Consider the following 27,915-nt stretch of genomic DNA (forward strand, 5'->3'; position numbering starts at 1 on the left):
AGGATAAAAGTAAAACTACTCGACGTAAAATTAATAGATTAAATTAGTGTATCAAATAAAAACTAACTCAATAAAATATCAAGAGACAAAGGCTAGGAAAAAAAAGAAGAGAGAGACCAAATTGAAAATAAATAAAGTTAATAAAGAAAAGTAAAACCTTTCATGTAAGATTAATAAAGAAGCAAAACTGCAAAACCATAGTTTAGCCATAAAACTATTAAAAATATTAAAAAGCCTAATAAAAAGTAAGAAGTTGGAGAAGAGAACAAATAGTTCACGATTCACATCCCCTCAAAACATTGATTTTTTTTTTTTACATAATTGTGCGATATTAATCTTTTAAAGGCTATATATAATAACAAAAGACCCTGAATCAAAACAATTACAATTACAATAGAATGCTTTAAATAAGTGGTCCAATTAAACAAGAATTTATAGCATGTTTAAAAATTGCAAATTGATGAGCACCCAGGTGGTTAAAATTTTATATTTTTATATGATTTTTCTGAATATTTTCAAAATTTAGAGTCTTATTCCATGACATGAGTTTTATCTATATCAAACACTCAATATAGAGCCAGCCTTCTGATCAAAATGGGGAGACAATGATGAAACATGGTGTTTCATTAAATTGCTAACTACGGTGTATATAACATATAATATATATATATATATATATTATGTTATATACACCGTAGTTAGCAATTTAATGAAACAACACTTGAAAAGCTAGATATCATCTTGTTTCAACATTTTTTTGTGTTGCATGCTATGTCTTAAGAAAAGGAAGAAGAACCACCTTATATGGATCGAACGCCTAGAAAGTAACTAAATCTGGAAGAACTTGATTGTGAGGTGGATTATAAGGTACTAGGCTATACGAATCATCAAGAAAAGGGTTGGTTGATGTTGATAAGATTGATGATCCTCTTACGGTGATAAGAGAAGTCAATGACTCCTTTGGCCTTACTTACATGGCCTTTGAAAAACCATCAAATTCTATCTTTGCACACCACATTTCTATTTTAATGTCTAGAGACGATTTGAGAAATCTGGCAGACTGGAGCATTATCATTCGCAAGGTTAAGCGTCTCAAAAAGCATTTTTGTCAATGTGTCATTTCTTGGCAAGGATCTATTTTAACAGAATTTTTATGGGAGAATACTACTGAGCCTGGTCTACCATTCTTATTTGGCTGCCTGAGAGCTTTTCTGCTTTGGATTCATAACTCTGATATAAGCAAATGGGAAGAGCAACATGTTTTAACTCTTCTTTGAGTTGATAAAGTCTCTTTCACCCTGAAGGTAGCTTATCACCACTAGTCTTCAACGATCGCATGGCAAAACATTCTAGTTCTTCTCCATGATTTTCATGTTTTTTCTATCAAATCAATTTCTTTTCATGTATTTTCTAGCTATTTGAAGTACAGTCTTTTTCTTCTTCTTTTAGTACTTTGTAAACTTCGTTGATTTTAATATATTATTTTGCCTTTTCTTCAAAAAATTAAAAAATTGGAGAGGAAGGTCAGTTATTATCAGATTAAAAAAGAAGAAGAGGGAATTCAGTTTCAAACGTTTAGAATTTCTTCATTGTATTTGACATTTTATTTTCCTCCTTCAATTTTATTGAATTAACTCCACTTTTCTCCTTCCGTTTTCTTGTATCTCATTTTCATCCCTTTATTTCATTCTTTTTATTTAATTTGTATTCTTATTTTTAGTTTAAATTTCACCGTTGTTCCTTAATTTACTTAATTGCTTGCTATAGATAACATAATTTCATCTCATGCTTATTTTTATTTATCCATTATATTTTGTTATAATTTAATCATTATTTTTAAAAGCACTTAAACGTTTTCTAACGCTACTAAATTAAAATACTCTCTGTGATTCAACCATAAAATTAAAAATAAAGCATTAAGCAAAAAGACAAAAGATAAACATATATAATAATTTTAAAAAAAAAAATGGATTAGAGAAGCAATTAAATTTAAAGGATGAAAGTAAAACTACTCGAGATAAAATTAAGAGATTAAATTGGAGTATCAAATAAAAACTGACTCAATAAAATATCAAGAGACCAACGCTAGGGGGGAAAAAACAGAGTCCAAATTGAAAATAAACAAAGTTAATAAAGGAAAGTAAAACTTTTCACGTAAGATTAATAAAGAAGCAAAACTGCAAAACTATAGTTTAGCCATAAAGCTATTTAAAAAATTAGAAAGCCTAATAAAACTAAGAAGTTGGAGAAGAGAACAAACACTTCACGATTCACATCCCCTCAAAACATTGATTTTTTTTACATAAATTGTGTGATATTAATCTTTTAAAGGCTATATATAATAACAAAAGACCCTGAATCAAAACAATTACAATTACAATAGAATGCTTTAAATAAGTGGTCCGATTAAACAAGAATTTATAACATGTTTAAAAATTGCCAATTGATGAGCATCCAGGTGGTTAAAATTTTATATTTTTATATGATTTTTTCTGAAAATTTTCAAAATTTAAAGTCTTATTCCATGACGTGAGTTTTATCTATATCAAACACTCAATATAGAGCCAGCCTTGTGATCAAAATGGGGACACAATGATGAAACATGGTGTTTCATTAAATTGCTAACTATGGTGTATATAACATATATAATATATATTATAATACTTGAAAAGCTAGATATCATCTCACCTTGTTTCAACATTTTTGTGTGTTGTATGCTATGTCTTGAGAAAAGGGAAGAAGGACCACCTTATATGGATCGAACGCCTAGAAAGTAATTAAATCTGGAAGAACTTGATTGTGAGGTGGATTATAAGGTACTAGGCTGTACGAATCATCAAGAAAAGGGTTGGTTGATGTTGAAATAATACTATTTCCATCATTCAAAGATGCGTCATCGTCCTCAAATACCTCCCATTTCTCAGTGATCACTGTTCCTGAACCTTCGTTTGATAGTAGTACTATCGCCTTCTCCTGGTTATTATTTTTCTCCCCCTCATCTTCAACCTTCGTCGTCGTCATCATCTTCGTCATCTTCTCGTGATCCCCATTGGCCATTCGCTCCAGAGTTCGAATGTTTTCTTCAGAGATTCGTTCGATTTTAGGGCTCCGAGAGGCATGGACTACCCCCATTTCTCTGCATGACTCAAAGTAAGAAGCAAGTTCTTCCCCTTGTATTGCAGCTTTCTGCACAACACGAAGTCCTACACTGGCTTCCATTTTCCCTCCCATGTCATAAATTCTCAACAGAATTCGAGACATCTCTCGGCAGAATTTACCGTACAGATCAGAAAGCTCAACCACAACACAATCCATGGCTTCCAGAATGAGGGCCACGCTGCTCATTCGCTCGTTCAGAGGCCTGATCTCAAGTAATGTATCAATTAGGGTTTGCATCTTCTGCAATTTCTCCAGTTCCTGCATCAACGTGTCCTCGATTTCCTTCCTCTGTTTGCTTCTCCTTTGGTACTGAGACGACACAAACGCCGATCTCTGATCCAAATACGTAAAATACGAACGAACGAAGGCATTGTAAGCCCACACCTTATCAGATTTGGAATGGCGATCGGTGAAATCGGAGAGATCGAAAGGCAAGCGTCCGATTTTTTGCAGGGCCGGGATCTCACAACAGAAAATTCCATGCATGAGCATTAGGCCCTTGAGAGCGACGGGCCAGCTTCGCGTCTTCTTCATGCGCAAGGAGAGACTGAAAACGAGAGGTTTGAGATGCAAGGGCGAGGCGGCGAGCCATTGCATGACTCGCTCGACGTTCTTGTAGTCGATATGATGCTCATCGTGGCTGGTGGCCTTGATGACGGCCGTCTCGAGAACAGGGTTCCGGAGGATGGTGGCCGGAGCGAACTTGGCGACCCAGATGCTGCCTTTGTCTTTGATAGCTCCGGTGACCCTTATCCACAGCGCCATTGTTTCATTCGCCGTGGGATCTTATTCTCTTGAAAACCAGCCACTACTGCTTCTTCCCTAGCGTTCCCTCCTCCTTCCATCCTCAGTTTTCTGTTTTATTCTCAAATTCTCCTCCTCCTTGTTTATCGCGTTGCGCTTCAATTAACCAATTAGGCATCATTATTGTTGGTATATAAGCCTGTTTGTTTCATAGAAACAAATCAACAAAACTCAAATCCAACTAGTAAACCCCTAAAATAAATTTATCATGAATTGGTTCCCTTTTATTTTCGTCCAAAAACACATTTATATACACTTTGAATAAAATAGAATGAAAATAGTTTCATAAATACAAAAAATATGTTTTATAGTCTTAATAAATGACATGACAATTTCCAGCCAAAAAATACTAATAAAATGACATAGGACTGCACATGGCAAGGTTGAGTAAGTCAAGCCTCAACCCAATTCCCAGCTTAAAAGATGAGTGGGTCAGTAGAAATACTAACCATTTTAGATTGGATAAGGACGGGTAAGGCAGGGTGAGCTTTTCTACCCAAATTAGTGACATATTGTCCATATCACATGTGATAAAAAAAATTCAATTATAATTGATAAACTCATAAAAATTATAACCATTTTGAAAGATCAAATATAAAAATATAAATTTAAAATACTAAGTTATCCCTCTTTTTTTTTTTTTCTATTTCTCCTACCCTCATTTTTTTCAGACAAATAAAACTATAACTTTCTTTTCTTTACTTCAATGCAACCATAAACATCCAAATATATATTGAAGGGATCGGAAGTAAACGTTAATAGGGTGAAAGAGATAACATGAAAAGATAAATGCATGAATTTGACATATGGGTATTTGGATGATTTATCATTTTTAGTTTTAACCATACAACTTCATTATTATGCTTTGGGACAAGGTGAGAGGAAAAGAAGTTACCACGAAATGACTCAATCATTCGTATATGCAAGGCTTATTTAGTCTTGGTCAGCAGCCTTCGATTTCTTATAGTAGGTAAAAAAATCAGTCAATAATTAAAACATTTGATAACTAAGCTAATTCTTTAGTTCATTCATATAGTTGATAGATTATTAAAACCATGTGAAATCACAAGATTTGAAAGGTGGTTTTGTTTATTTATTTTTTTGGGTCCAAAACAATTGGAGGTAGCAGTGAAAGAAGAAAATTTCACTAGGAGCAATTTAACATGTTTAATTATACTTTGATATTTGTTTCTTTTATATAATTATAATTTTATCTTCATTTCATTTTGTTTTCAAAATTTACCTATTTTTTTAGACAAAATAAAAGGGAATAATGGCTGAAATTAATATTATATTATACATTATAATATATATAATTAGATATATTTTTATGCAGGGCTAAATAAGCAGAGCTGTATGCTTGCTTGCAGCACAGCCCGTGAATTAACTTGACCCGAAGATTTGTTCGGGCATTTTTTTGTTGGACTAGGTTAAGCTTCTTTTTTTTTTTTTTCCAATTCAAGCGGGCATATAGAGCATGCAAGTATTGGAAATTGTGCCATAGGGGCCAATCATTATGTTTTGAATATTGTTAATTTATGAATTTATTAATTACGTTATCATATTATTTGCATGTTTACTGTGATGACTATCCTTGGATAACTCATGGTTTATCCTAAATGTCCCTGGTCGGTCATCTATGTGGGAGTAAAGATGAAATAAGACTAGTATGACTTTAAAGATATATAGAGATATAAATTAAAGTCATAGGCACATGTAAGAGTACAAGGTGTTGGACCGACCCGCTATGAGAGAGCTGCATGGGTTGAGTCATAAGCTTCTCTCATATACAAATCATGTCACTGTGCCCTTTGACCTGAGATCATCATGGATTCATACATGAGAAACGCTTAGCTTTGACCTAGTCAAAAGTCACTTTTGATCGAGTGATCATAAAGACTATGTTCAGGCTTAGTGGTTTTTTTCATGCGGAGGAATGTGAATGGTCAAGATGGAATTTGTCCCTCACATTCGTAGAGAGACATTACTGGGCCCCTCGATGAGTGAGTCTGAGAAATGTATGGCCATACTATAATGGAAAGGTAGTTCCGTTTCTATACTCAGATTACTCAAGGATCGAGAAAGTAACGGTCATGAATAGGAGGATGACGTTCTCCATGCCTCATCCATGACCAAAATGTCATGTGACAAAAGGGACGTGATATGGTTGTATGAAAGGTTACATCGTTCAACGATCCTCATATGATTTGGGTAGTCGTGATGTCTTGCTAGAGACCGCTTATGACTTGTGAGTCATTATAGTTAATGGCTCACTGCCAACTTCATATGGGCCTACAGGGTCGCATACAAAATAGCCCAACACGAGTTATGATGTCCAGATTCATTGAATCTAAGATATGTCCAGATTCAATGAATAATATAGGGTGGACGTGTATATATATATAAATTCATATATATATTATATAAATATAAGAGATATTAATTGTTAGATTTAATTTATAAGGATAAATTAAATATATATATAAATTAATTTCGTCATCTCTTTATTAAATAAATAGGTGAAATCTGTGAGACGGATTTAATTTAAACCATATTTATTTAATTGTTCTCTTATCTGATTAGGCAATATTTGATATTGTATTAATTTCGGAATTAATTTAGAGTTAATTTCGAAATTAAATATTATTCATTAAACCTATAGCATCCTATATATTTGATATGAGGAGCTAGGGTTTTTAGGCGTGAGAGTACCAACAGATAAGAGACGGCCTAAGAGAGATAAGAGTGGACGGATTCTCTGAAAACCCTAGACGAACAAAAGGGCGCTAGCAAGCCGTCTGTAACCGGAGAGCTATTCGTGTGGATACCGGTAGAGGAAGCCGACCGGAGTTGTCGACTTCGAACGATAAAGGAGGCGAGCAGAGGCATCCTGAATGGTGGAATCACCGAGCCACTCGGAAACCGAACACCGAAGGTAATACTTCTTACTACCTAACTTAAACATGATCGGTAGATCCGGGCAAGGGATTGAAAGTTTTAAAATTTTAAGTTTTTCCGCTGCGCGTCGTCTTTCAATTCCTTCAGCAAGCCTCATGTTTCGGCCCATTTTGCAACCCTCCATTTCACTGAGAGTGGAGACTGGAGACTGGGGAGTTGAGAGGGGATGGAGGAGCTCGTTCCTTTGTGCTGTGACCGTGGAGACACAGGGCTTGAGCAAAGCACAAAAGACAGAGATGAACAGAAGCAATGATGATAGAGGCGAGCATTAGATGACGAAATGCTAAAGTGAGAAATTGAAGGTTGGGAGCAAGGAGGAGGATTGAAGGAGAAGGAGATAGAGTGAAATACAGAGGAGAGATACGCATGAGAGAGGGAAGAAGGGAGAGAAGGATCACTTGATCCTTCTCACATTCTTCAATTCATCAAAAGCTGTTGGTGATCTTCAGAAAAACGTACGTCTTCTCTGTCGTGATAACAGCTGCAATTTTTTTAATCCTTTGATTTCAAGATTTATCAAACAAAGAAATTTTTGTTCCTTTTCATTTCAATATAGGGTGTGTTTGGGTGTCAATCACCCAAACACCCCCTCTAAAAACCAAAACCATGGTTTTGGAAAAAGCAAAATTTTTTTGCTTTTGGAGAAAAAGAGAGAGTGTGAGAGCCTATATGATATGTATCTTGTTATTTTTTATAAACATATTTTTGAAAACATATTTAATCTTATATTTTATAAATATATATCACATTAATTAATTATTAATTATATTATCTTATGTATTATTAATTATGTTGGTAAAAAAATAATTATTAACAATTTTATTCCTTCAAATTAAAATATATCATAAAATCTATTTTTTCTGTAATTATCATAATAACTTATATCTTTTTAGTAATTTGTATAGTAAAAAGTGCTTCTGATAACAACTATCCAAAAAATCTATTTTTACAGAATCTATTCTCTCCAAAATCTATTCTCCAGAATCACTTTTTTAAACTACGGTTTGATTTCATCTAAACAACCACTGTACATGAGAACAAGACACCGAACTTAGATGTATTGGCCCGACTTAGATGTATTTCCCGCGATTCGAGGTTGTCACTTTATAGCTTTCCCTCTTCCTCAGGCTTCCTTTAATGGAGCGTAATATACACCACAATCTCCTCAATACCACCCCGCGGCTGCAGACTTCACCGTGGCCTCAGAGCCTCCTGCCTGCCAACTTGGATCCTCGCATTGTACATGCTCGAGCCATTAAAGCCTCTAATTCGAGACTTCTTTGTTCAATAACCTCATCACTCTCTACTCCAAGTCCAATCTCTTATCTTACCCCCGTCGTCTCTTTCACCAAATCCCTCGTCCCAACATTGTCTCATGGACCTCTCTTATCTGCTTCCTCCAACACCCTTTTGCTCTCCACCATTTTGTTTCCATGCTTCGTCATCCTACCCTTCCTAACCAACGTGCTTTGGCTTCCCTCTTCAAAACCTGTGCTTCATTTTCTTGCTTGCCCTTTGGCCTTGTCTCCATTGTCTCTCTCTCAAGCTCTGTTTATCTGAAGAGCCCTTTGCGGGGTCTGCTCTCATCAACTTCTACTCGAAATGCCGCATGCCCGATGAGGCACGCAAGGTGTTTGATGAAATTCGCAGAAAGACAATGTTTGCTATTCTGTGTCATTTGGGTCTTGCTCAAATTCACGATGTCTGCAGGTCATTTCGATTCTCGATTCATTTTGTCGTTTTGCTGGCATGAGGTCTTGTGATGTTTCTTCTACCATGTACAGCATTTCTGGTGCTCTTCGTGCTGCTGCAGAGTTGGCGGCATTGGAGCAGTGCAAGATAATACATGCACATACGGTTGTTACAGCATTTGATTCTTACGTGGTAGTTGGCAGTGGCCTTATTGATGGCTATAGTAAAGCTGGTATTGTTCAAGATGCCCGACAGGTCTTTGATGATAACTTGCCTAATATGAACATCGTGTGCTGGAATGCATTGATGGCAGGTTATGCACAACACGGAGATCGTGATTCAACCTTTGAGCTTTTCAATTTAATGGAAGCTCAAGGGCTTATTCCAGACGAATATAGTTTTCTTGCAATACTTACATCACTTTTTAATGCTAGAATGTATCTTGAGACTGAGGACTGGCTGAAAAGGATGAAAGAAGAATATGGTTTGGAACCGACATTGGAGCATTATACATGTTTGGTGGGTGCAATGGGCCGTGCTGGGAAATTAGAGCAGGCAGAGCGAATAGCATTGACAATGCCATTTAAAGCAGATGCTGCTGTGTGGCGAGCTTTGCTATCAGCTTGTGCTATTCATGGTGCAGCTGACAAAGCTTGGTCAATGGCTACACGGTTATTAGAGATTGAACCACAAGATGAAACAGCTTATGTTATTTTAGCAAATGTGTTATCAGCAGCAGGAAGGTGGGATGATGTTGCAGAAGTGAGATGGAGGATGAAAGATGGTAAGGTGAAAAAAAGAGGAGGGAGGAGTTGGATTGAAGTCCAAGGAAAAGTTCATGTGTTTGTGGCTGGAGAATGGAAGCATGAGAGATCTGTGGAAATTTATCATAAGTTGGAAGAGCTTATGGAAGAGATCACAAAATTAGGATATGTGCCTGTTTGGGACGAAATGTTGCATAACGTTGGAGAAGAAAATAAGAAGAAAGCTCTTTGGTGTCACAGTGAGAAGCTGGCTGTTGCATTTGGAGTGTTGAGTGGGAGTGCACCACCAGGGAAGCCACTGAGGATTGTTAAGAATTTGAGGATTTGCAAGGATTGCCATGAGGCTTTTAAGTATATGACAAGAGTGTTAGAAAGGGACATAATTGTGAGGGATGTGAACAGATACCATAGATTTTTTAATGGTGAATGTACTTGTGGTGACATATGGTAGCCCATGTTGGGGGCTGCAAACAGTTTTTTATGGCAAATAATAGCCTAACAGCAAAGGTCAATATACAGTGGCATATACATATTTGGACGCCATTCAGGACCCCGCCAATTTTATTTTTATTTTTTTATTTGATCAAAGGTTTTTCTTTTGAGACTTAAAAGCATAAAGGATATTCGTCTCTCCTAACAAATACGCTTTTCGAGATTCAAACCTGTTCTCTTTTTTATGGAGGTGAGGTTGTGAGCCATTTCAACTAAAGTTTATTGATTAGGAACTCGTTAATTTTATTGGAAACTAACAGCAGCACTGCCTTCTTTTGTGATAATAATTGGAAGTTTCAGATGCCAATACACGCTTTTTCCTCTCATGATAAATCATTTTTCTACAGTGTCATTTTATCATGACAACTTGATATCCTCCCTAATGTCACATCATTTATCAAATTCATTCAATCCCCCGAAAAACGGCCAAGGGCCTTAGATTCCTTATAGGGAATTGAGAAATGAGAATTATACGATATTTTTCTTACGAGCAACTAGGTGTGAGTCTTGTGTGTAATCAAGTCTGCAAAATAAGTCGCATGGTTCACAAATTATTATGAACAATATGGCTTAGAGTTGTTATTGATTATAGAGACGATGATTTGGTATAAAGCAAATTGGGCAGTGTTTGAACACCTGCATATTTTTTAGGTGGATGCTAATATGCTGATTCAGGAACTACTTTCTCAATAGTTGCTTGCTTGGGGCCATGCAAGAGCACAACATGCAGTCGACCATAGGGGATTCGTTACGCAGATGAATGCATCAAACAATATGCTTGCTGATTCACTTGTCAAAGATGGACTTTCAATTTCTTCCCTGCTCAGCACGCGTCCTGCGCACTTGGAGAGCATTTGTGATAATGATTTGCTGGGATTTAATCTCCCGAGTCCTTAGTTTTCTTTATTTTTGGGCTTTAGCACTCTTGTATGCCAAATAAAAAAAGGAATGCATCAAACATGTAACTTGATCGCGGGGATGAGCTATTGGACTGACATAACTTAATTCTTTCTTCCTTTGTGAAAAAGCAATAATATTTCCAAGCTTCATATTACATTATTAGAATTCTAGCGAAACAAAGAAAATCAGCATAAGATAGAATCAAAATTTTTCTTGGATCACCTCTCTTAAATACATGAAACATTACTGCAAAAATCTAAAAATACATAAAAACAATGGTCCCCAGACATCTGAATGACTAGATGTTCTGAAGTCGATAATAACTCTCTATTTTTAATATATTTCAAGAATATTTCAAGTGATTTTTAGAGAGTTATAAATGTACTTTGGGAGATTTTTAAAAATTAAATTGGAAGATTTAATTTTGAGTATTATTTGGAGGATTTTCTTATAAATATCTTGTTTTATTTTATCTTATTATCTTGTTACAGTTTTATTTACTTGATTTTCGTTTCAGTTTCCTTCCTTTCCAGTTTTCCAGTTTCCTCCTTTCAGCTGAAACTGATCGCACCGTTGGGGCCTGGGGGGAATGGAATTTTGGGAATTCGACATCCATAGACGACACCGTTTGCACAGGAGGAGGGATGGGTTCTGATTTGAGGGAAGAAAGGCTGCCGAAACTCAAGAGGAGGAGGACTATTCTGTATCATCTTCTCGCGAAGGAAGCCGACACCGTTAAGTGAGGCGGCTGAACGAGGGAGGCAGGGAGGTTGAGTTCTGGGAACGGAGGCTGCATTTTCGGACTGTCCAACATCTCCTTCGATCTTCTTCGTCCGCGGGTTTGGGGGCTCTGGTCGACAGGTTCAGCGGAGGAGATCAAAGACGAGAAGAGGTCGCCGACGCTGGTTCTAGACTAGAGGGACGGCCATTCAGTCTTCATTCTCTTCTTCTCTGGACCAATGGACGAGGTCGACGGACTGAGCCAGTGAACCGAGACCGAGGGCGAGCAAGCTGATGTTCTTCCTTTCCTTCTCGGAGAAAGCTCGACGGAGTAGCTGAAGAGGAGCAGATCAGAGGCGGTCTTCCGGCGAGAGAAGGAAGAGACTGCATTGTTGGAGCCTTGGGCTCTTCTCATTCAGTTCGCATTCAATTCGTTTTCCATCATTCCATCATCCAGTTCATTCATTCCGTTGTTTATATTCTTCTTCCATTTTATTATGTCATCTTGTTTCGAATTTGTTGTTGCTGAATTGAGATTGCTCGAAGTCAGGCATGGCTAGTGTGTTTTTATCAGTGGATTGCGCTTTATTTTTACTGAATTGTTAAATTTTGATTACTTAATTTATTCTTTGTTATCCATTTGATGACTTGGCCAACATTAATTATTAATTTGAGAATTAAAGTTTTTCTTGACAAAAAAGATTTTGATTAAACTCATTAAATAATATGAGATTAGATGATAATCTAATTTCTAATTAAGATAGAAACATAGCTCATTGTCCCATATAATTGTTAATAAGTGAGATCAAATTATTTAACCTCTTAGATAATTACATGAGAGAATACATAATTTATTTAATGATGGTTATAAAACATACTGTTAAGCACTTGTAGCTAATTAAAACTCTAGATTAACAAAATTAACATTAAAACTAAGCAATTCAATGGACAATATTCAGAAAACTAGCAAAGGATTGGTAATTCTAAGTTAGTCTTTTTAATATTTGCTCTAGTAATTTGAAAAAACTTTATTTTTTTTTATTTTAATTTCCTTTTACTCAATTTCATTAAATCTTGATTTTCTCAACTTAAATGAAATTTTTTTTTATTACCTAATTACTATTAACTGAGTTCTCTTGAGATCGATCTTGATTTACCATTTTCTATTTTCACGGCCCGTACACTTACGGTGCTAATATTTGGTAGCATCAGTCGACAAGTAATATTGTCAAAAATGGGCAAGCTAGCCCAGTTTATGAGCAAAATAAAATGCAGTCTTTTCCCGACACAGGTCAAATGCGTGAGAATGGTTATGACTTGTGTGCCAAAAGCATGACCGTTGGTCCAAACCACACCATCAAGGTTGCACAGCCTCCAAAAGTTTCTCATACACCTGTCTAGCAGTCAAATCCTCCACCTGAAGAACAGCAATCAATATAGCTCGCTTATCACTTGTTCAAAACATCTGAATCCATATCCCTCGTGTAAGGGACTCACATGACAAAGCCTTGTTCGAAACAAATACTACGCGAGGCCCTCACTTGAGAGGATTCAGATTCCTTGTTAAATATGACTACTTAAGCACTAGCATTGATGGAAAAGAAAACATTTCTGCAAATTTACATTATGGCAATCCCTTCATTTTGAATGAAGACACTTATTTAACTCACCACAAGAAGCTTTGACTTGTTGTTCCATCCTCTCTGAAGAGTCATCTGACTTAACCTTAAGCCCAGCACCTGTAAACAAAATGTATATTCTTCAGTCCAAAGCAAGAACAGAGGAGCAGAGACCGAGAAAGAGTAGAAAACAAAAGGCAGACAAATAAATTTACTTTGCCCATAAATTCCAAAAGTTCATTGTTAGCTTCTCCGCGTGCAGCAGGTGCCGCTACAGTGACTCGAACATCATCAGCATTCACTCCTAACAAACATGGCAGAATGATTTTAATTCCCACGAATTGTGTGGACTTACAAGGAACTAACTAGTAAAACAGATTCACACTCGTTAATCACACAAAACATGCAAGAACAAATTCTTGGGCGAATTACTTGTAATATCTTATATTCTTCTTGATTTACAAAGGCAGACAAATAATTTACTTTGCCCATAAATTCCAAAAGTTCATTGTTAGCTTCTCCGCGTGCAGCAGGTGCCGCTACAGTGACTCGAACATCATCAGCATTCACTCCTAACAAACATGGCAGAATGATTTTAATTCCCACGAATTGTGTGGACTTACAAGGAACTAACTAGTAAAACAGATTCACACTCGTTAATCACACAAAAACATGCAAGAACAAATTCTTGGGCGAATTACTTGTAATATCTTATATTCTTCTTGATTTACTTAAGCATGAACTTTGGTGGGCGATTCCAGTTGAAAGGCATTCACTCTTCTCCAAACATGTGCTTTATTGACAATTTGAAATATGCGAGTCACAATGCACACAAAATTGCAACTCTATGCTTGTGTTGTTCAATAAGATTGGTACAAGAAGAAGCTGCAATAGAAGTAATTTGAGCTACTTTTAAAGTTGTTGGTTGAAGCATAAATATTTTAAGAAAATGTTGCACTAATTCAACAAGTGTATAAATCACTTTAACAATAAAGAGAGTATTGTTCTCTCAGGCAAGGTTCCAATTACCAAAAAGAACCATCTAAGTGATCAATTGAAAAGAAAATTGCCAGCATGAAATCAAGACAACAATTGTCCAGTGAAGGATTAACTATGAAGAGAAAACGATGGAGCCCGGAATCCTTTATCACTCCTAAATATCCCGTGACTGATCTTAAGCAACAATTCTCAATGCGATTAGTGGCAATTCCACAAAATTAAGTAAATTTCCCTCTCGAGATCATTCACTGTGCTCATATTCAAGCTGATACCTAATACAAACCCATTATACCAAGGAATTAATGTGACTCCACACTATAATCGCCTCATTGCAATTTATATTTACATAATTTTGCTATTTAGGTCTACTACTCTAGTGATCTATTGGAATTGGCATCTCAACCTACTCATAATGCATCAATCAAATGGCGGCCATCCATCCATGAACAAGAGAATAGGGTAATAGATTAACCCAATTCAGATAGCCACAGGAGAGTTCCTAGATCAATTCAATCTATAAAGAGATTCCACTAAATTCCAAATTAAAAAAAAATAGCTGCGAGGAACAATCCATAATCTGAAAAATAAAAGATCATAAATACTATTCAAATAATAAAGAGAAAATTGAACCAAATGATTTTTAAAATAAAAAAAAAACAAAGGTTACTTGTGATGGCTGAACGCTGTGCACGATCTTCAACTTCTATAGCTATCTGCACAAGCCCTCCTTCTAGTTGAGATATACATGGTGGCACTGGCGCATCCTAGAGAAAACATATCACAGAAAATTACATAGGAAGAAGATCTGAAGTTAAGAAAAAACTTCAAATTCACAACATATTTGAATACAATCACCCTGCAAATATACAATTTCCACAATACATAACTTAAAAAAGTGAAAGTTTAACATCTAAATCAGGCAATGATGCAAGAAAATCTACAGGAATTGAATAGATTATACGCCTTGAATATGGCATTGTCAACATTGATGAAATGTTCTTCCGCAAAAATTCAAAATAAGGAGCCAGAAGGATTTATTGCGAGTGTTCTATCACCTGTGGATTGGTTTCAGCCGCAACAGTACTGAGTGCACCATCAACCACATAAACAAAAGATGCACTCTCCAGATCTTCTTCTGCACGATAACAGACAAAAAGACCACAACCCAGACAATTCATCCGAAATTGTTTTTCCAATTTACCTTCACCACTGTAAAGGAAAGACAGAACATATCAGAATATCTGCAGCAAGCTCCTCAAAACTTGTATAAGACAGACAAAGTGTAATTGCATAAAACAAATATAAGAAATAAAGAGAATTGCATACTGGGAACTTTCACGAGATCTGTACCTACACGGGAATTCTTGCCATCCCCATTCATAAATTTTGGACTCTCAACTTAACAAAATCAATTTCAATTTTAATAAAAAAACTCACCAATTCACCTTGACATTTCTTAAATGAGTAAAAATAGAAATCTAGCCTTCCCAAGCTTTGGAAAGAATTCGCAATGTGAAAGGTCCATAAACTCGTCAAATGATCAATACCGTTTTAAGAGAACTTTTCCTGCCTCATTTATGTTCAGTCTGGCAAGATGTTTCTTCTTGTCCAATACATAAGCTTTGTCGGTCTTCCTCTTTGGCATTTTCTGCAATTGGGTATCTTATAACAAATACGCTTTAGCATAAGAACTTCTCTAGATTATATAAAATTGCTACCGGGAGAAGGTTATAAAGCAAACCAGGAAACATGAAAAGACATGAAATGTACGTAAGTCTAAATTTCCAATTCCCAGATTTTGACTTAAATTTTAAGGAAAGAAAATGACTAAGTTATGACGGGCGTTTTAAGATAAAAGATAATGGCTTGTCCACAAGTTTGAGGACATCAGTAAATAGTCAATTTAGTTCTAATTTACTTTAACACTTAAAGGGGAGGCATTTTTCATTTTTCCCATTTAACTTTTACACAAATTAAGAACCTTTTTTTCTAGGTGAGAGTCTAATTGCTCATAATAAGCAGGAAAAAAGGCTTTATTATGTGACCAGTCAGGTATTTGTCCAAGTAATGAGATACCTTCTAAAATTTTAGCCCTTTATCTTCTTTTCTTGGGATGCTTATATTTTATGAGTGCATTTGGTTTCTCCATCATATAATGTGTGTTCGCATGTGTGTTAATCTGTTATCTAACAATGCTGCCAAGGAGAAAGCCGTTTGGGGAAGTATCAGGCATTGGAAGATAGAAGCATGCAAGAATTGCACTGTACCATCCTTAAGACTTCATAGCTTGGAATGTCCACCTCGGTTGTCCTCTACTTTGTACTCAATTCAAGTATAAGATATTTCAGTATATATCTCTGATACGTACCAAGCCCCAACAATCCATATAATGATTAAAAAAAGAAGCTATTATTAATTAATAATTAACCAACTCAACAAGGGGGAAGTGGAAATAATTTCTCTTGCAAATAACAGACAGCTCAGGATATCTTAAGCAAAAACCCAGAATGATGGATTAGAAGTCCACAAAGCACTGAGGAAAAATTTGTCTATTTAGCAAGATACAATATACTATGTCAATTCAACTAGACCGGTAGAATTATTAATTATCATTAACCAGCGCACTTAACATAGATCGGATATTGAATTCTTTCAATTAACATAGTTTTAGATTTTGGAAGGCCAGAGGGGAGCTTGAACTTTGAATAATATCATATTAAAATATTTGCCATTAAAATTGTTGTACAGTGCGTTTGATAGTATGGGTGCACGAACTGAACTTTATCACTTAAACGGTGAAATACTGAGCGTCAATCACAAGCAATTAAGTTTTGGGATAACCTGTTATGAGAACATGAGATCCACAGTGCTTGCAGTAATAGACAAAGAGATCAGAATCTGGCCCCTCTGGAGCTGCATCCTCACTTGAGTATGTATGTGTTGTCCTCTTTGGCATTTCTTTAACTTCACCTCCTCCTCGCTTCTCTCACCTTAAGTTGAAGCAGGTTTTTCGATGCTTTCTCTTCAAGACTCAAGTTGTCTTTCCTTTCAATACAGGAATCTATACAACTAAAAGTAATTTGAAGTTTAAATTTTAAACTTCTGGAGAAAACAAGACCAAATAACACTGAAGCATTAAGTCTATATATCCATATCATATATATCAGGAAGATATACGCACTGAAATTGCAAAATTAGTAAGTTGCATTTGTGTTATAAAAGTGCGCTTAATAGACGAATCTGTGAATTTCCATACTCTCAAATTCCTTCATTTTCTTTTAAACTCAGTTCTCCACACCCTCCTTCATTGGCAAGAAGTTAAGCAACAAAAGTGTATGGAAAATAAGAGCCACTCCTATAGATGGAGCAAAAGTTGCTTAAGACATCAACGCACAGGCATGGAAAACAAATACAAGCGCTATCCCTTCAGTAAAAAGCACCAAATGCTGATCCAATAGTCATGCCCGTCCACACAACAATTAAGTAACCGAAAAACAGGGGGAAAAAAAAAAAGTGAAAACTTTTTGCCGGCCAACCTCAATCAGGAATTAAGACGAAGAAAGGAAATTAATAAGATAACAAATACACGATGTGGAACCAAGATTCCACCTACCACAAGAAAGAAGACAGACGGATCAGATCTGGTGCGGAGAGAATGGGGGGCACGGCTGGCCTGAGAGGAAGGCGGGGGTGGATCGGGTCGTCACAGGTTCGGGGCTGTACGAAGGATGCGAACGGGAAAAGGTGGACCAGTTCCTCCTTTTCCAAGTTTTTTGGTTTTCGGAAAATAAAATTGCTTGATTAACATTTTTTTCATTTTGAAAAAGAATTAGATCATTCGTCTCCATAATTCTATTTGATTTTTAATCTAAATTTTAGATGTTAAAAATTTATAAGTAATTTGAATAATTTTCTATTTATTTCCTTGTACTGTATGCTTGTTGATATTTTTCTATCCGTGAATTAATTCTATTTGATTAATCTATATTTTAATCATTTTGGTTGCCCCAAAAAAAAATTCATAACATTAAGATAGTACAAAATTAGCTATGGTAGAAAAATTTAATAAACATATTTTGAACAATATGTGATGCAGGAACATGTGAAATAAAAATGAGATAGAAATTAGAATTTTGGCATATGTTATAGACTAATAGTAAGAGAGCATATCCTTGAACATCAAAGAGAGGAGAGATTGTTACATATACTGGGAGTGTCACATCATCCCAACTCTGTCCAATCAAATCATAGTAACTCAGCTTGCTTTTATCCTTGCTGGCACCCTGACTTGGTTGCTAGCTCCCCTTTAAAAACACTTATAATTCTAACTGGCAGATTGACTAATTTATGAAAAACAAAAAAAGAAAAAAAATTAAACTTTTTAAAATGAAAAAGGACACCCAAAATGAAATTGAAGAGGGAAATGGATTTCATTGTAGAGGAGCTCGTCCCTAACCCCTTTGCCCTCTCTTCTACAGCTTATGGCTGGTTACTAGATACTCGACTAGAACCATGAGAAGGAAACACCTCTTATCCTTTCTCATAACCACAGGCGGCGGCAGTGGCAGCGGCAATTCCCCTGTAGTCAGTGACTAGATGCTCAACCAAAACCATGAGAACCACAACCACTCTCATCCTTTCTCATAACGACAACTTGTAAGTTTTGTTTTCTCCTCCTTCGACGTCGCTTCCTCATCAACAACCCTACAAAAATTTTAGTTTCAAGTTTGATTGATAGAAGAGGCAGCGATTTTAAGGCTAGATCTAAAACTAGATTTTTGAGGTTTTTGAGTTTTATGTTTATTCATAATTTCTCCAATTCATGGGCCTATGCTTTGGAACAATTTTTTTGTGATAAATTCATTATTTCCAACTTTATATTTCAAAGAAACCCAACTGATATGTGCTTTGATGCAATTATTTTGTGATATGTTCATTATTTCCAACTTTATATTTCAGTTGATAAACTTGAGCTTTAGCATTTATTGCTAGCTATTTTGGTTGCATTATCATGACTATGTTGAAACATAAGTGCATTTCTTTGAAAGAGAAAAGGAATATTTCATTTGTTGTTACTTAGCACTATAGTTATTTGGTCATTCTTTTTTGGCCTGAAGTTATTCAAACAATCTTAAATACATATATATTTGAAATTTTCTAATATTATTTTGCCATACTCAATCATGCTGTATCAATCCTTAAAAATTTAAATTGGCTTCTTTTATTTGGCTCTATAAACAGAACAGAAGGAATATTTTTGTCATCAGAAATATAGCTATCCTTGCAAGGTTGAGGGATGTGGCCTTTCGTTCAGATTTGTTTCTAATTGTACCAGGCACAAGCAGAAAGTTGGGCACCTTGTAAAGTCACTTGACTGAGATAAAACATTCATTTGCCATCAAACTATTTTTGTAACAATATGCACATACGCAGCTAGTCTCAAGACATCATGTTGACCTGATATCTTCTAGTTAGGTGTAAAGTTAGGGATATAATAGTTGTTTTGTAGGTTATTGTAATCCATTGTATCTGAAGACGGTGAAAGTGGAGTAGTTTTGAGAATTTTTTTCATCTTTTTGGATTATTTGACAACAAATTTGGTGGTAGCAACAGCAGCTTCAAGTTCTGCACTCTGGAGTAGCAAATTTGATTTGACATATGAGAAGACACTGTTGTATTTCTATAATCGAAAATATTATGGCTTGTATCATATTTCCATGTAATTGCAATGAGAATAGATGTTGCAATACATTCCTATTTTCCTCAATGCTACTACTCACCATTTGTCCTCTCCTTAATTAATTTATTGCAATTCTCGTATGAACTGTGGGGAGGAAAATCTAGTAGCCATCTTGGTACTAGAGCTAGAATGTCACAGATTTTGTGTATGGCAACTCATGGATGTGTTTGAATGAATGGGTTGAACTAGATTTGGACATTGAGAAAAATTTAGGCAAGAAATTAACTTTACACATGATAATTTTTTTATATAGGCTCGAAAATTTCATCTCTTTGATTGTTCCAAATCTAAGCAACTTACAAATATGTACCTACTGAATACTTGCAAATAAAACATAATAGATAAATCATCTAAAGGGAGAAGCTAATTAAATTAAGTATTTTACCATTAGACAATGTTTTTAGCATAAAGTCTCTGTAATAACTAAACACAAGGTGGCCTCTTTTTCACCATCTGAAATGCTTACATTGATTTGAAAAAAAATGGGAATGCTCTAAAAAAAAATTGGGAATGATTGTATTAAAAGAGCTAGGAATAAAAAACCATCCAGTTTATATAACCTCGTTATACATCAAAATAGTTGGGAACAAAAAATCGGCCAGCTTACACAAAATATACAAAAATAAAGCCTGAAAAAAAAAAAATCTTCTTCCATCTGCTTTACTTGAAGAGGATTGAAGGCAAACTATTGGTTTTGTGTAAACATAGTTGGTGGTCTCCAAGCCGATGAATGTGCTTCCTAAAAATGAATTAAAATATATTAAAAATAATATAATTAATTAACATATTTTAAGAAGATGTTGACATGAAAATAATATAACTAGTTGATTTATACTTGATTTAAATTGTTGCTTGTGTCAATCATATGAAATGGACTTCTAACGTTCCAAGTACCATAAAAAGCATGTGGGATCATAGAATGACTACTCCGAACAACTTGAGTAGTATTGACTTGTAATATAACAAATATATTCAATAAGAATAATTAAAAAATAATTATAGTGTTTATTAATCTTGTAAGCATAGGTACTAACCATTGGATATGTGTAATCAAAGCTTTGGGAATGTGAAATTTGCTCTGGTGCAGTTGAAGCAACATCTTCCACTCCTTTTTGGTTTTTCTACAAAAAATTGAAATTTAGAAACACACCACTCATATATGGGCATATACAAGGATTTATAAAATTAATATCTTACTTGATTTTCGTTGTTTTCAAAATGGCCCTTCTTCTACTACCACTTCCACCCTTTTTTGGCTTTGCTTTTGGGAGATCGAAAATTTGGCATACTTAAGATGCATCTTGAATGGTGGCATGGATTTCTTTATTCTTTTCCATGTTGTTGTTTTTATTCAAATCACGTTGATGTTCTTGAACTTGTTGAGATCTATTGTTGATAACATCCCACATGACATCTTGGGTTTGCTTGTGATCTTGTGAGGCTAACACAAGGTTATAAAAAGAACGCATAATAGAATTGTGATACACAATTTTTAGATCTTTACTAGTTGCATATTTTTCTTTATGCTCACAATCAGTAAACTTTGCATTTTTTGACCATCGCTTTAAAATGAAGTATTTATCTTTGCATACCCATGGATTTCTTTATTCTTTTCCATGTTGTTGTTTTTATTCAAATCACGTTGATGTTCTTGAACTTGTTGAGATCTATTGTTGATAACATCCCACATGACATCTTGGGTTTGCTTGTGATCTTGTAAGGCTAACACAAGGTTATAAAAAGAACGCATAATAGAATTGTGATACACAATTTTTAGATCTTTACTAGTTGCATATTTTTCTTTATGCTCACAATCAGTAAACTTTGCATTTTTTGACCATCGCTTTAAGAAGTATTTATCTAGTACCCTTGTTACACACTTAATGTTATAAACTTTCAATGCATGGGAACAAATAATAAACATAGATTCCAATTTCTTGCAACTACAAGTAACATTCTCATTAGAGGAATTAAATGGCACATCCCACCTCTTTGATTCTTTTCCATCCAGCCACAGCTCATAATAAAAGATGTCTCCTTCTCTTTTAATCTCTTTAAATAAAGTCCCTACTCCATCCAAATATTCCCTCTCAAACAATTTGAAAATTTTTTTAGTATAAATCTTTGATGCATGGCATAAAGTCTTGTTCCTATTGATAGCACATGAAGGAATGGATTTACTATTGTGAAAATCCTCTTCACCCTCAGAGCTTCTTCATTTTTCTACTATCTTTTTAAAAGCTAAGAAGAACCCTGTGAGAGAAGGTTTTTTTTTTTTGTAGATATTTCTCCCAAAACACTGTTATTGCTCTCACTCCTTTGAGAAGATTTTATATTTGCAGAAAATATGTCTTTACCAAATGCAGTTGACCATTTATGCCGAATTGTATACATTCTATTCAACCACTTATGGTCGTTGAGCTCAAATTTCCCAATCATTTCATCCCACGCGATTTCAAACTCTTTTTCTGAGCCACACATTCTCATACACTTTTGAAATATGACAGAAAATCACTATCACAATTCAAAGAACCCAAGTGAGATGGGGCATTTTTAGATATATGCCACAAGCATAAGCGATGCCTTGTATTAGGAAATATCTTTTCAATCACTTTAGCCATAGCAGCATCTTGACCAATGACAATAGTTTGTGGGGGTCGATTTCCCATAGATTTTAAAAATTGATCAAACAACCATTCAAACGACTCTGTTGATTCATTCATCAAAAAAGCACAACCAAACATTATATTTTACCAATGATGATTTATTCCAACAAAAGGTCCACAAATTAAATCATACTTATTTGTACGATAAGTTGTGTCAAAAACCACTACATCCCGAGAACAATCATAATCAATTGTTGATCTCCAATCCCTCTAGAAAACATTTGTCAAATGTAATTCTTCATCAAATTGAACACTGTAATAAAATATTGGATCTTCATCCTGATGACTTTGTAAGAGATTAACGAAACTTTTTCCATCCTTAGCTTCTATTAGTTTCAACTTTTGCTTGTTGACATAATTATAACAATCTTTTTTGGAAAATCCAATATTATCAAATCCATGTGTTTCTTCACTTAAATAACTCCACACATCCTTCATTCTAATTGTAGTAGTCACCATGGAATTAATGGGGTCACCTTCAGCACTAGGAATATTCCTAGTAGAACGCATAAGGTACCTATGCTCTTGTTTTACAAGTTCATGATTATGTTCAATAATCAATTTAGTTAGTTGCCATAACCCATCCACTTTAATAGTAAACCAAACCATATAGCTTCGCAATTTGTCCTTGCATTCATTTTAGTAAATGAAGTGCTACTATCTTCATTCAAATATTTAGTTCCTTGTTTTGAACACACATTCTTTTGTATGAATCTTCTTAGTTCCAGTAACATATGTTTGTTTCCATTTTCTAACTGAAAAACCCAACTGATATGCATATTCTGTGTACAAAGCATATGCCTCATCTTCATTATTTACAATTTGCCCCAAGTAAATATCTGACTCTAGTTGATTAGCTATTTCCATTCTATGCAATATCAAAGTTAATTAAACACCTTTATAAAAATAATATATGATGATGATGATGATGATGATGATAATTAATAAATAAAAATACAAAACTAAAATTATAAATGAAAATCACACAGTATGGCAATTTCCAAATGTTGGTCAATAGTTTACAAGCCACAATGCTCAAAATCAAACCAATGAATATCTACATTAAGCAACAAATTCATATTTGAGAGTTTACAAATGTTAGTTTCAGTTCCTCACGGCTTGATATAATACCAGAAACACAAGAAGCTTTCATTTACATTAAGAATAAACTATTTCATCATTAGCTAATTTGGGATAGACTACAAACAGAGTAAACTTGGGATCAAATATAAAAAGATAGATAGCTCCCTTAATATGCAGAAACTGAATCAAACTTGATCTAAATCACTGAATCTAAATGCAGAAACTTTTCAGTGTTTAGAAAAATAATACAGAGAAGGATTATACCAACCTCGAGCAGCAATGATAGATCAAATACAAAGGGTGAAACAGGAGACAAAAAAAACTTATCACAAATAACACATTTCTTCCATGAACTAAGAAAATCTACAATCTTTCTCAAGTACGAATCAAACCTTCTTTGCCCAACACAAAGTTTGGAGAAGAAAAAGCAAAATGGGGCATGATGGAAGGCTCTCTACTAGTGACACGATTTTCTGTTGATGATACGATCTTTCGCTACCGGCATAACTCTCTGCTCACAAAGAAGATGTAGCAAGGTCTTCCAAAGCTAGGGTAGGGCACGCTCCTTGAACGCTTTTGATTTCTCCCACCTCACTTAGGGCACAACTGTTCAAGTCTTTCAATCTCTCCAGTCGAAGTATGGGCGTGGGAAAATGAAAATATTCTGTGTGTTTTGTTTTTTCATTTGTCAATTTGAGGTTTATTTTTCTCAAATTAAAAATTATATAGAAATTGCTTTAGCCAAGTCAGGGTACCAGCAAGGATAAAAATAAACTGAGTTACAGTGTTTTGATTGGACAGAGTTGGAATGATGTGACACTCCCAGTGTATGTAAGAATTTCTCCAGAGAGACAACAGTCCCCTGTTCCTTACAGCTATAGTTTTCATAACATGGGAACATGTCTGAAAGGTCACAATTGGTAATGGTGATAGGGTATTTTTATGAGTTTTTTTTTTTTTAATTCACACAAACCCACACATACACATATTTATGAGCCCGTTTGGAATAGTTTAGAAGTAGTTTTTCAATCATAATTAACAAATACAAAGTAAGTATGTGGAAAGAGTTTTGTCTCGACTTATTTGAAACGTGCTTATTAATATTTTTAAATACTAACCCGAACATGTCTATATCTTGTTGTTGAAAACCTCATATACGTGTATTATGGGTTCATGCTTAATGGCACATTATTAATATTGATGACTGAGAATATAGCTTCCTAAAGATTTATAAATATATTATTTCCATTATTTTTTTAAATTTTACTAGGGAGAAGATAAATGGGAGGACAACCTGAAGATGAAGTAGTTAATTAATAATAACTTCAACAATGAGGATACGCAGGTTTGATCGGGGATGGTGAAAAAACTTTGGTAATAATTAAAGTCACCATTCAGAACTGAACACATGCTTAATTACTATATTTAACATGCATTAGTCAAATGAGCCTACAATTTTTAGAGAATATTTAGGGCAAGGATCTTGTTGATCACCAACTTATGAAATCCCCATAAATAGCAGTTTCCTCAAAACGTGATGTTCCCATTGCAGATACCTCCATATCCGTTGACAAGTTAAGCTACCTAATTAATCTCCTTCTCTTACACTAAACCTCTTTCATTTATATTAACCCCTCTGAGAAATTAACAACGGAGATAATCATTATTGATTAGGTAGCCATGACGTTCCCGGCAGCACTACTTCACGTTCGTTTATTAGCGGCTTTCTTGTTCTTGGCAGGTTTTGCGATGCCTGTGGGTGCACGCCTTCAGAGGCTTCACCATCATCCAAAACGTAACGAAACGCTCAAGTTTCTGGTCATTGGAGACTGGGGAAGAAGAGGAGAATATAATCAATCCCTTGTTGCCACCGAGGTTTTTAACTAACTAATCTCTTCTTTCTTTCTTTTTTTAACCGGACATAATAAGAACGATTAATGCTGTAACTAGTCCATTTGAATCGTACGTGGTAATAAACAGATGGGTAGGATAGGAGAGAAACTGGACATAGATTTCGTGGTGTCGACGGGAGATAATATCTACGACGATGGTTTAAAGAACGTGACTGATCCTGCTTTTGTGCAATCATTTACTGACATTTACACTGCCAAGAGCCTCCAGAAGTCATGGTACTCAGGTAATTAATAACTTGCTTTAATATAATCTCTCTCTCTCTCTCTCTCTCTCTCTCTCGTTTCTGGTTCTGCATCTGATGAGTCTAATAAAATTACAGTTCTAGGAAATCATGACTATAGGGGCGACGCATTGGCACAATTGAGTCCATTGTTGAGGAAAATTGACCGAAGATGGATCTGCCTCAGATCCTTCATTCTTCAAGCAGGTTTCTGTCTATATATATACTTATATATCGATCCAAGTATACGTTGTATATAAATCTGGAGAAGCTTTGGTGGATGACATATGTATAACTGGAACTGCTTGTACGCACAGGAATTGCTGACATGTTCTTTATTGACACGACTCCGTTTGTGGAAAGCTATTTCACTGAAACAGATCATTCTTATGATTGGCGAGGCGTGTCTCCCAGGCAAGCTTATGTCTCCACCCTTCTTAAGGTACCTATAACTATGATTCATTAATTAATTTGCTTTAATTCATAATATATATTCATAACTGTGAGATATATACATACACACGTACATACAGGAGTTAGAAGAGGCGTTGAGGAGTTCGAATGCAACATGGAAATTCGTGGTGGGTCACCACGCGATAAGAAGTGTTGGCCATCACGGTGACACTCTTGAGCTTGTCAAGTATCTGGATCCATTGCTCAAGGTCTGTGACGTAGGTGTTAATTAATTACTATCTTTGGTTCTAATTATAATACTACCTCTGTTCCTCAATATAAGACCCCGTTTGATTTTTAGTTTGGTCCTAATTATAAGAACCCAATCCATTTTATCTCTCATATTTATGCATTTTTTTCAAGATAGTCATTCTAATAATGATAGTTTTAACCAATATACTTAATTAGCAAGGATATTTTAGAAATAATAACACTTATTTATTACAAATAACTAACTTAACTTACTTCTTTAATCTCCTCAAATTAGTCAACTAGGTCTTATAATTAGGACCGGAGGTAGTACCATGTTTATAGTCTACGAGGGTTTATAAATAGGATCGGAGGTAGTAATTAACAAGTAGAATCTTATAATTTGAAGGCTGCATTAATTAATTTATATATGGTGCAGGCCTACGGCGTTGATATGTACATGAATGGGCACGACCACTGTCTGGAACATATAAGCAGTGCGGATAGGTATATAAAACCGACAAGAGATCATCATTCATTATTGTTGTTTCGAAAACCTAGTTAGGGTTTTGAAAGTCTGATTATATATATTTCATCATCAAACAGCATGAATTTAATGGATGATATGAAACTGATGAATGGATGGATGGATGCAGTGCAATAGAGTATTTAACGAGTGGGGCAGGGTCGAAGGCGTGGAGGGGAGATGTGAAGGAAAGCAGTGATCAGGACATAGTGAGATTCGTGTACGATGGACAAGGTTTCATGTCGGCACAAGTGAATCCGACTCATGCCCACCTCGTATTCTACGACGTCTCCGCCAACATTCTTCATCAATGGACTATGCTCAAGCCCCAGCACTCCGCCATCTGAAAATAAAAACAACTCTTCTTTGTAGCTCTGTACATATATAGAACATGCATGTGTTGTACGTGTTTGCACAAATAATACTTGATTGTATATAAACACAATAAACCTGTACATATTTGGTGGCAAATAATACGTACATTGTGGTTGATAATGCCTTTGTCCTTAAAGCACTCAATTAAACCAAGTCCCAATTAATTTGTAGTTTATGATTAACCTAAGTCATTACTTTCAAGGAGCAAGTATGGGTCTCATTAGATAAAAATTTAGATGATGAAAAATGAAATAAAATGAACCTAAACCAAAATGCAAAATTCTAATTTTAAATAAGATGCAAATGTCCTAAAATCTATATGAAAATTAAATTAAACTAAATGAATACAAATGCAATTTTTTGGGGGAATTTTTTTTAGAAGGAAAAATTAAAATGATAAATAAAAAAAATTAAATAGAAAGTAAGGAAAATTAACAAGTAAAAGTGAGATGTTTCTCTTCAGGTACGGTGGAAGGAGCAACTTAGGATTCATATGGATTTAACCTCCATAACCTAAATCAATTAATTAGACCAAAGGGAAGTGATAAGAAAGTTGAATTAATAAGTCTAATTACCTACTTGAAACAAAAGGAATCCTCAATTTCAAAAACCCTTAAATCATTAAGAACTCATAACGGTACA

The 27,915-nt window shown here is 35.0% G+C and overlaps 3 protein-coding genes and 1 pseudogene across 6 annotated transcripts; 2 read left to right on the forward strand and 2 right to left on the reverse strand.

Annotated features, from left to right (window-relative positions):
* Window positions 1-2,766: 2,766 nt before the first annotated feature.
* On the reverse strand, window positions 2,767-3,924 carry LOC114712275 (putative clathrin assembly protein At1g25240). Its single transcript, XM_028896782.1, has one exon. It carries the CDS (start codon window positions 3,922-3,924, stop codon window positions 2,767-2,769), a length of 1,158 nt encoding a protein of 385 aa, XP_028752615.1.
* A 3,154-nt stretch (window positions 3,925-7,078) lies between these two features.
* Window positions 7,079-9,901, forward strand: LOC114712288 (putative pentatricopeptide repeat-containing protein At5g52630; annotated as a pseudogene).
* A 2,728-nt stretch (window positions 9,902-12,629) lies between these two features.
* On the reverse strand, window positions 12,630-17,815 carry LOC114712291 (UPF0235 protein At5g63440). Of its 4 annotated transcripts, none has more exons than XM_028896801.1 (8): window positions 17,721-17,815; window positions 16,949-17,168; window positions 15,655-15,769; window positions 15,163-15,316; window positions 14,775-14,871; window positions 13,592-13,680; window positions 13,160-13,228; window positions 12,630-12,906 (listed from the first exon to the last, which is right to left on the reverse strand). In XM_028896801.1, exons 2-8 carry the CDS (start codon window positions 17,061-17,063, stop codon window positions 12,847-12,849), a joined length of 699 nt encoding a protein of 232 aa, XP_028752634.1. In that variant the 5' UTR covers window positions 17,064-17,168; window positions 17,721-17,815; the 3' UTR covers window positions 12,630-12,846. The 4 variants fall into 4 exon arrangements, with proteins under 4 accessions (XP_028752634.1, XP_028752633.1, XP_028752635.1 ...); XM_028896800.1 differs by having other exon boundaries at window positions 16,949-17,176; XM_028896802.1 differs by having other exon boundaries at window positions 16,949-17,129; window positions 17,721-17,814.
* A 7,533-nt stretch (window positions 17,816-25,348) lies between these two features.
* On the forward strand, window positions 25,349-27,245 carry LOC114712273 (purple acid phosphatase 17-like). The gene is made up of 7 exons (XM_028896780.1): window positions 25,349-25,471; window positions 25,577-25,733; window positions 25,830-25,937; window positions 26,048-26,172; window positions 26,264-26,392; window positions 26,812-26,879; window positions 27,029-27,245. Exons 2-7 carry the CDS (start codon window positions 25,577-25,579, stop codon window positions 27,243-27,245), a joined length of 804 nt encoding a protein of 267 aa, XP_028752613.1. The 5' UTR covers window positions 25,349-25,471.
* Window positions 27,246-27,915: the final 670 nt, after the last annotated feature.

The sequence above is a fragment of the Neltuma alba genome, unplaced genomic scaffold (genome assembly GCF_004799145.2).
Source record: "Neltuma alba isolate B1F8T4 unplaced genomic scaffold, ASM479914v2 tig00011342_pilon, whole genome shotgun sequence".
Taxonomy (NCBI): Eukaryota; Viridiplantae; Streptophyta; class Magnoliopsida; order Fabales; family Fabaceae; genus Neltuma; species Neltuma alba.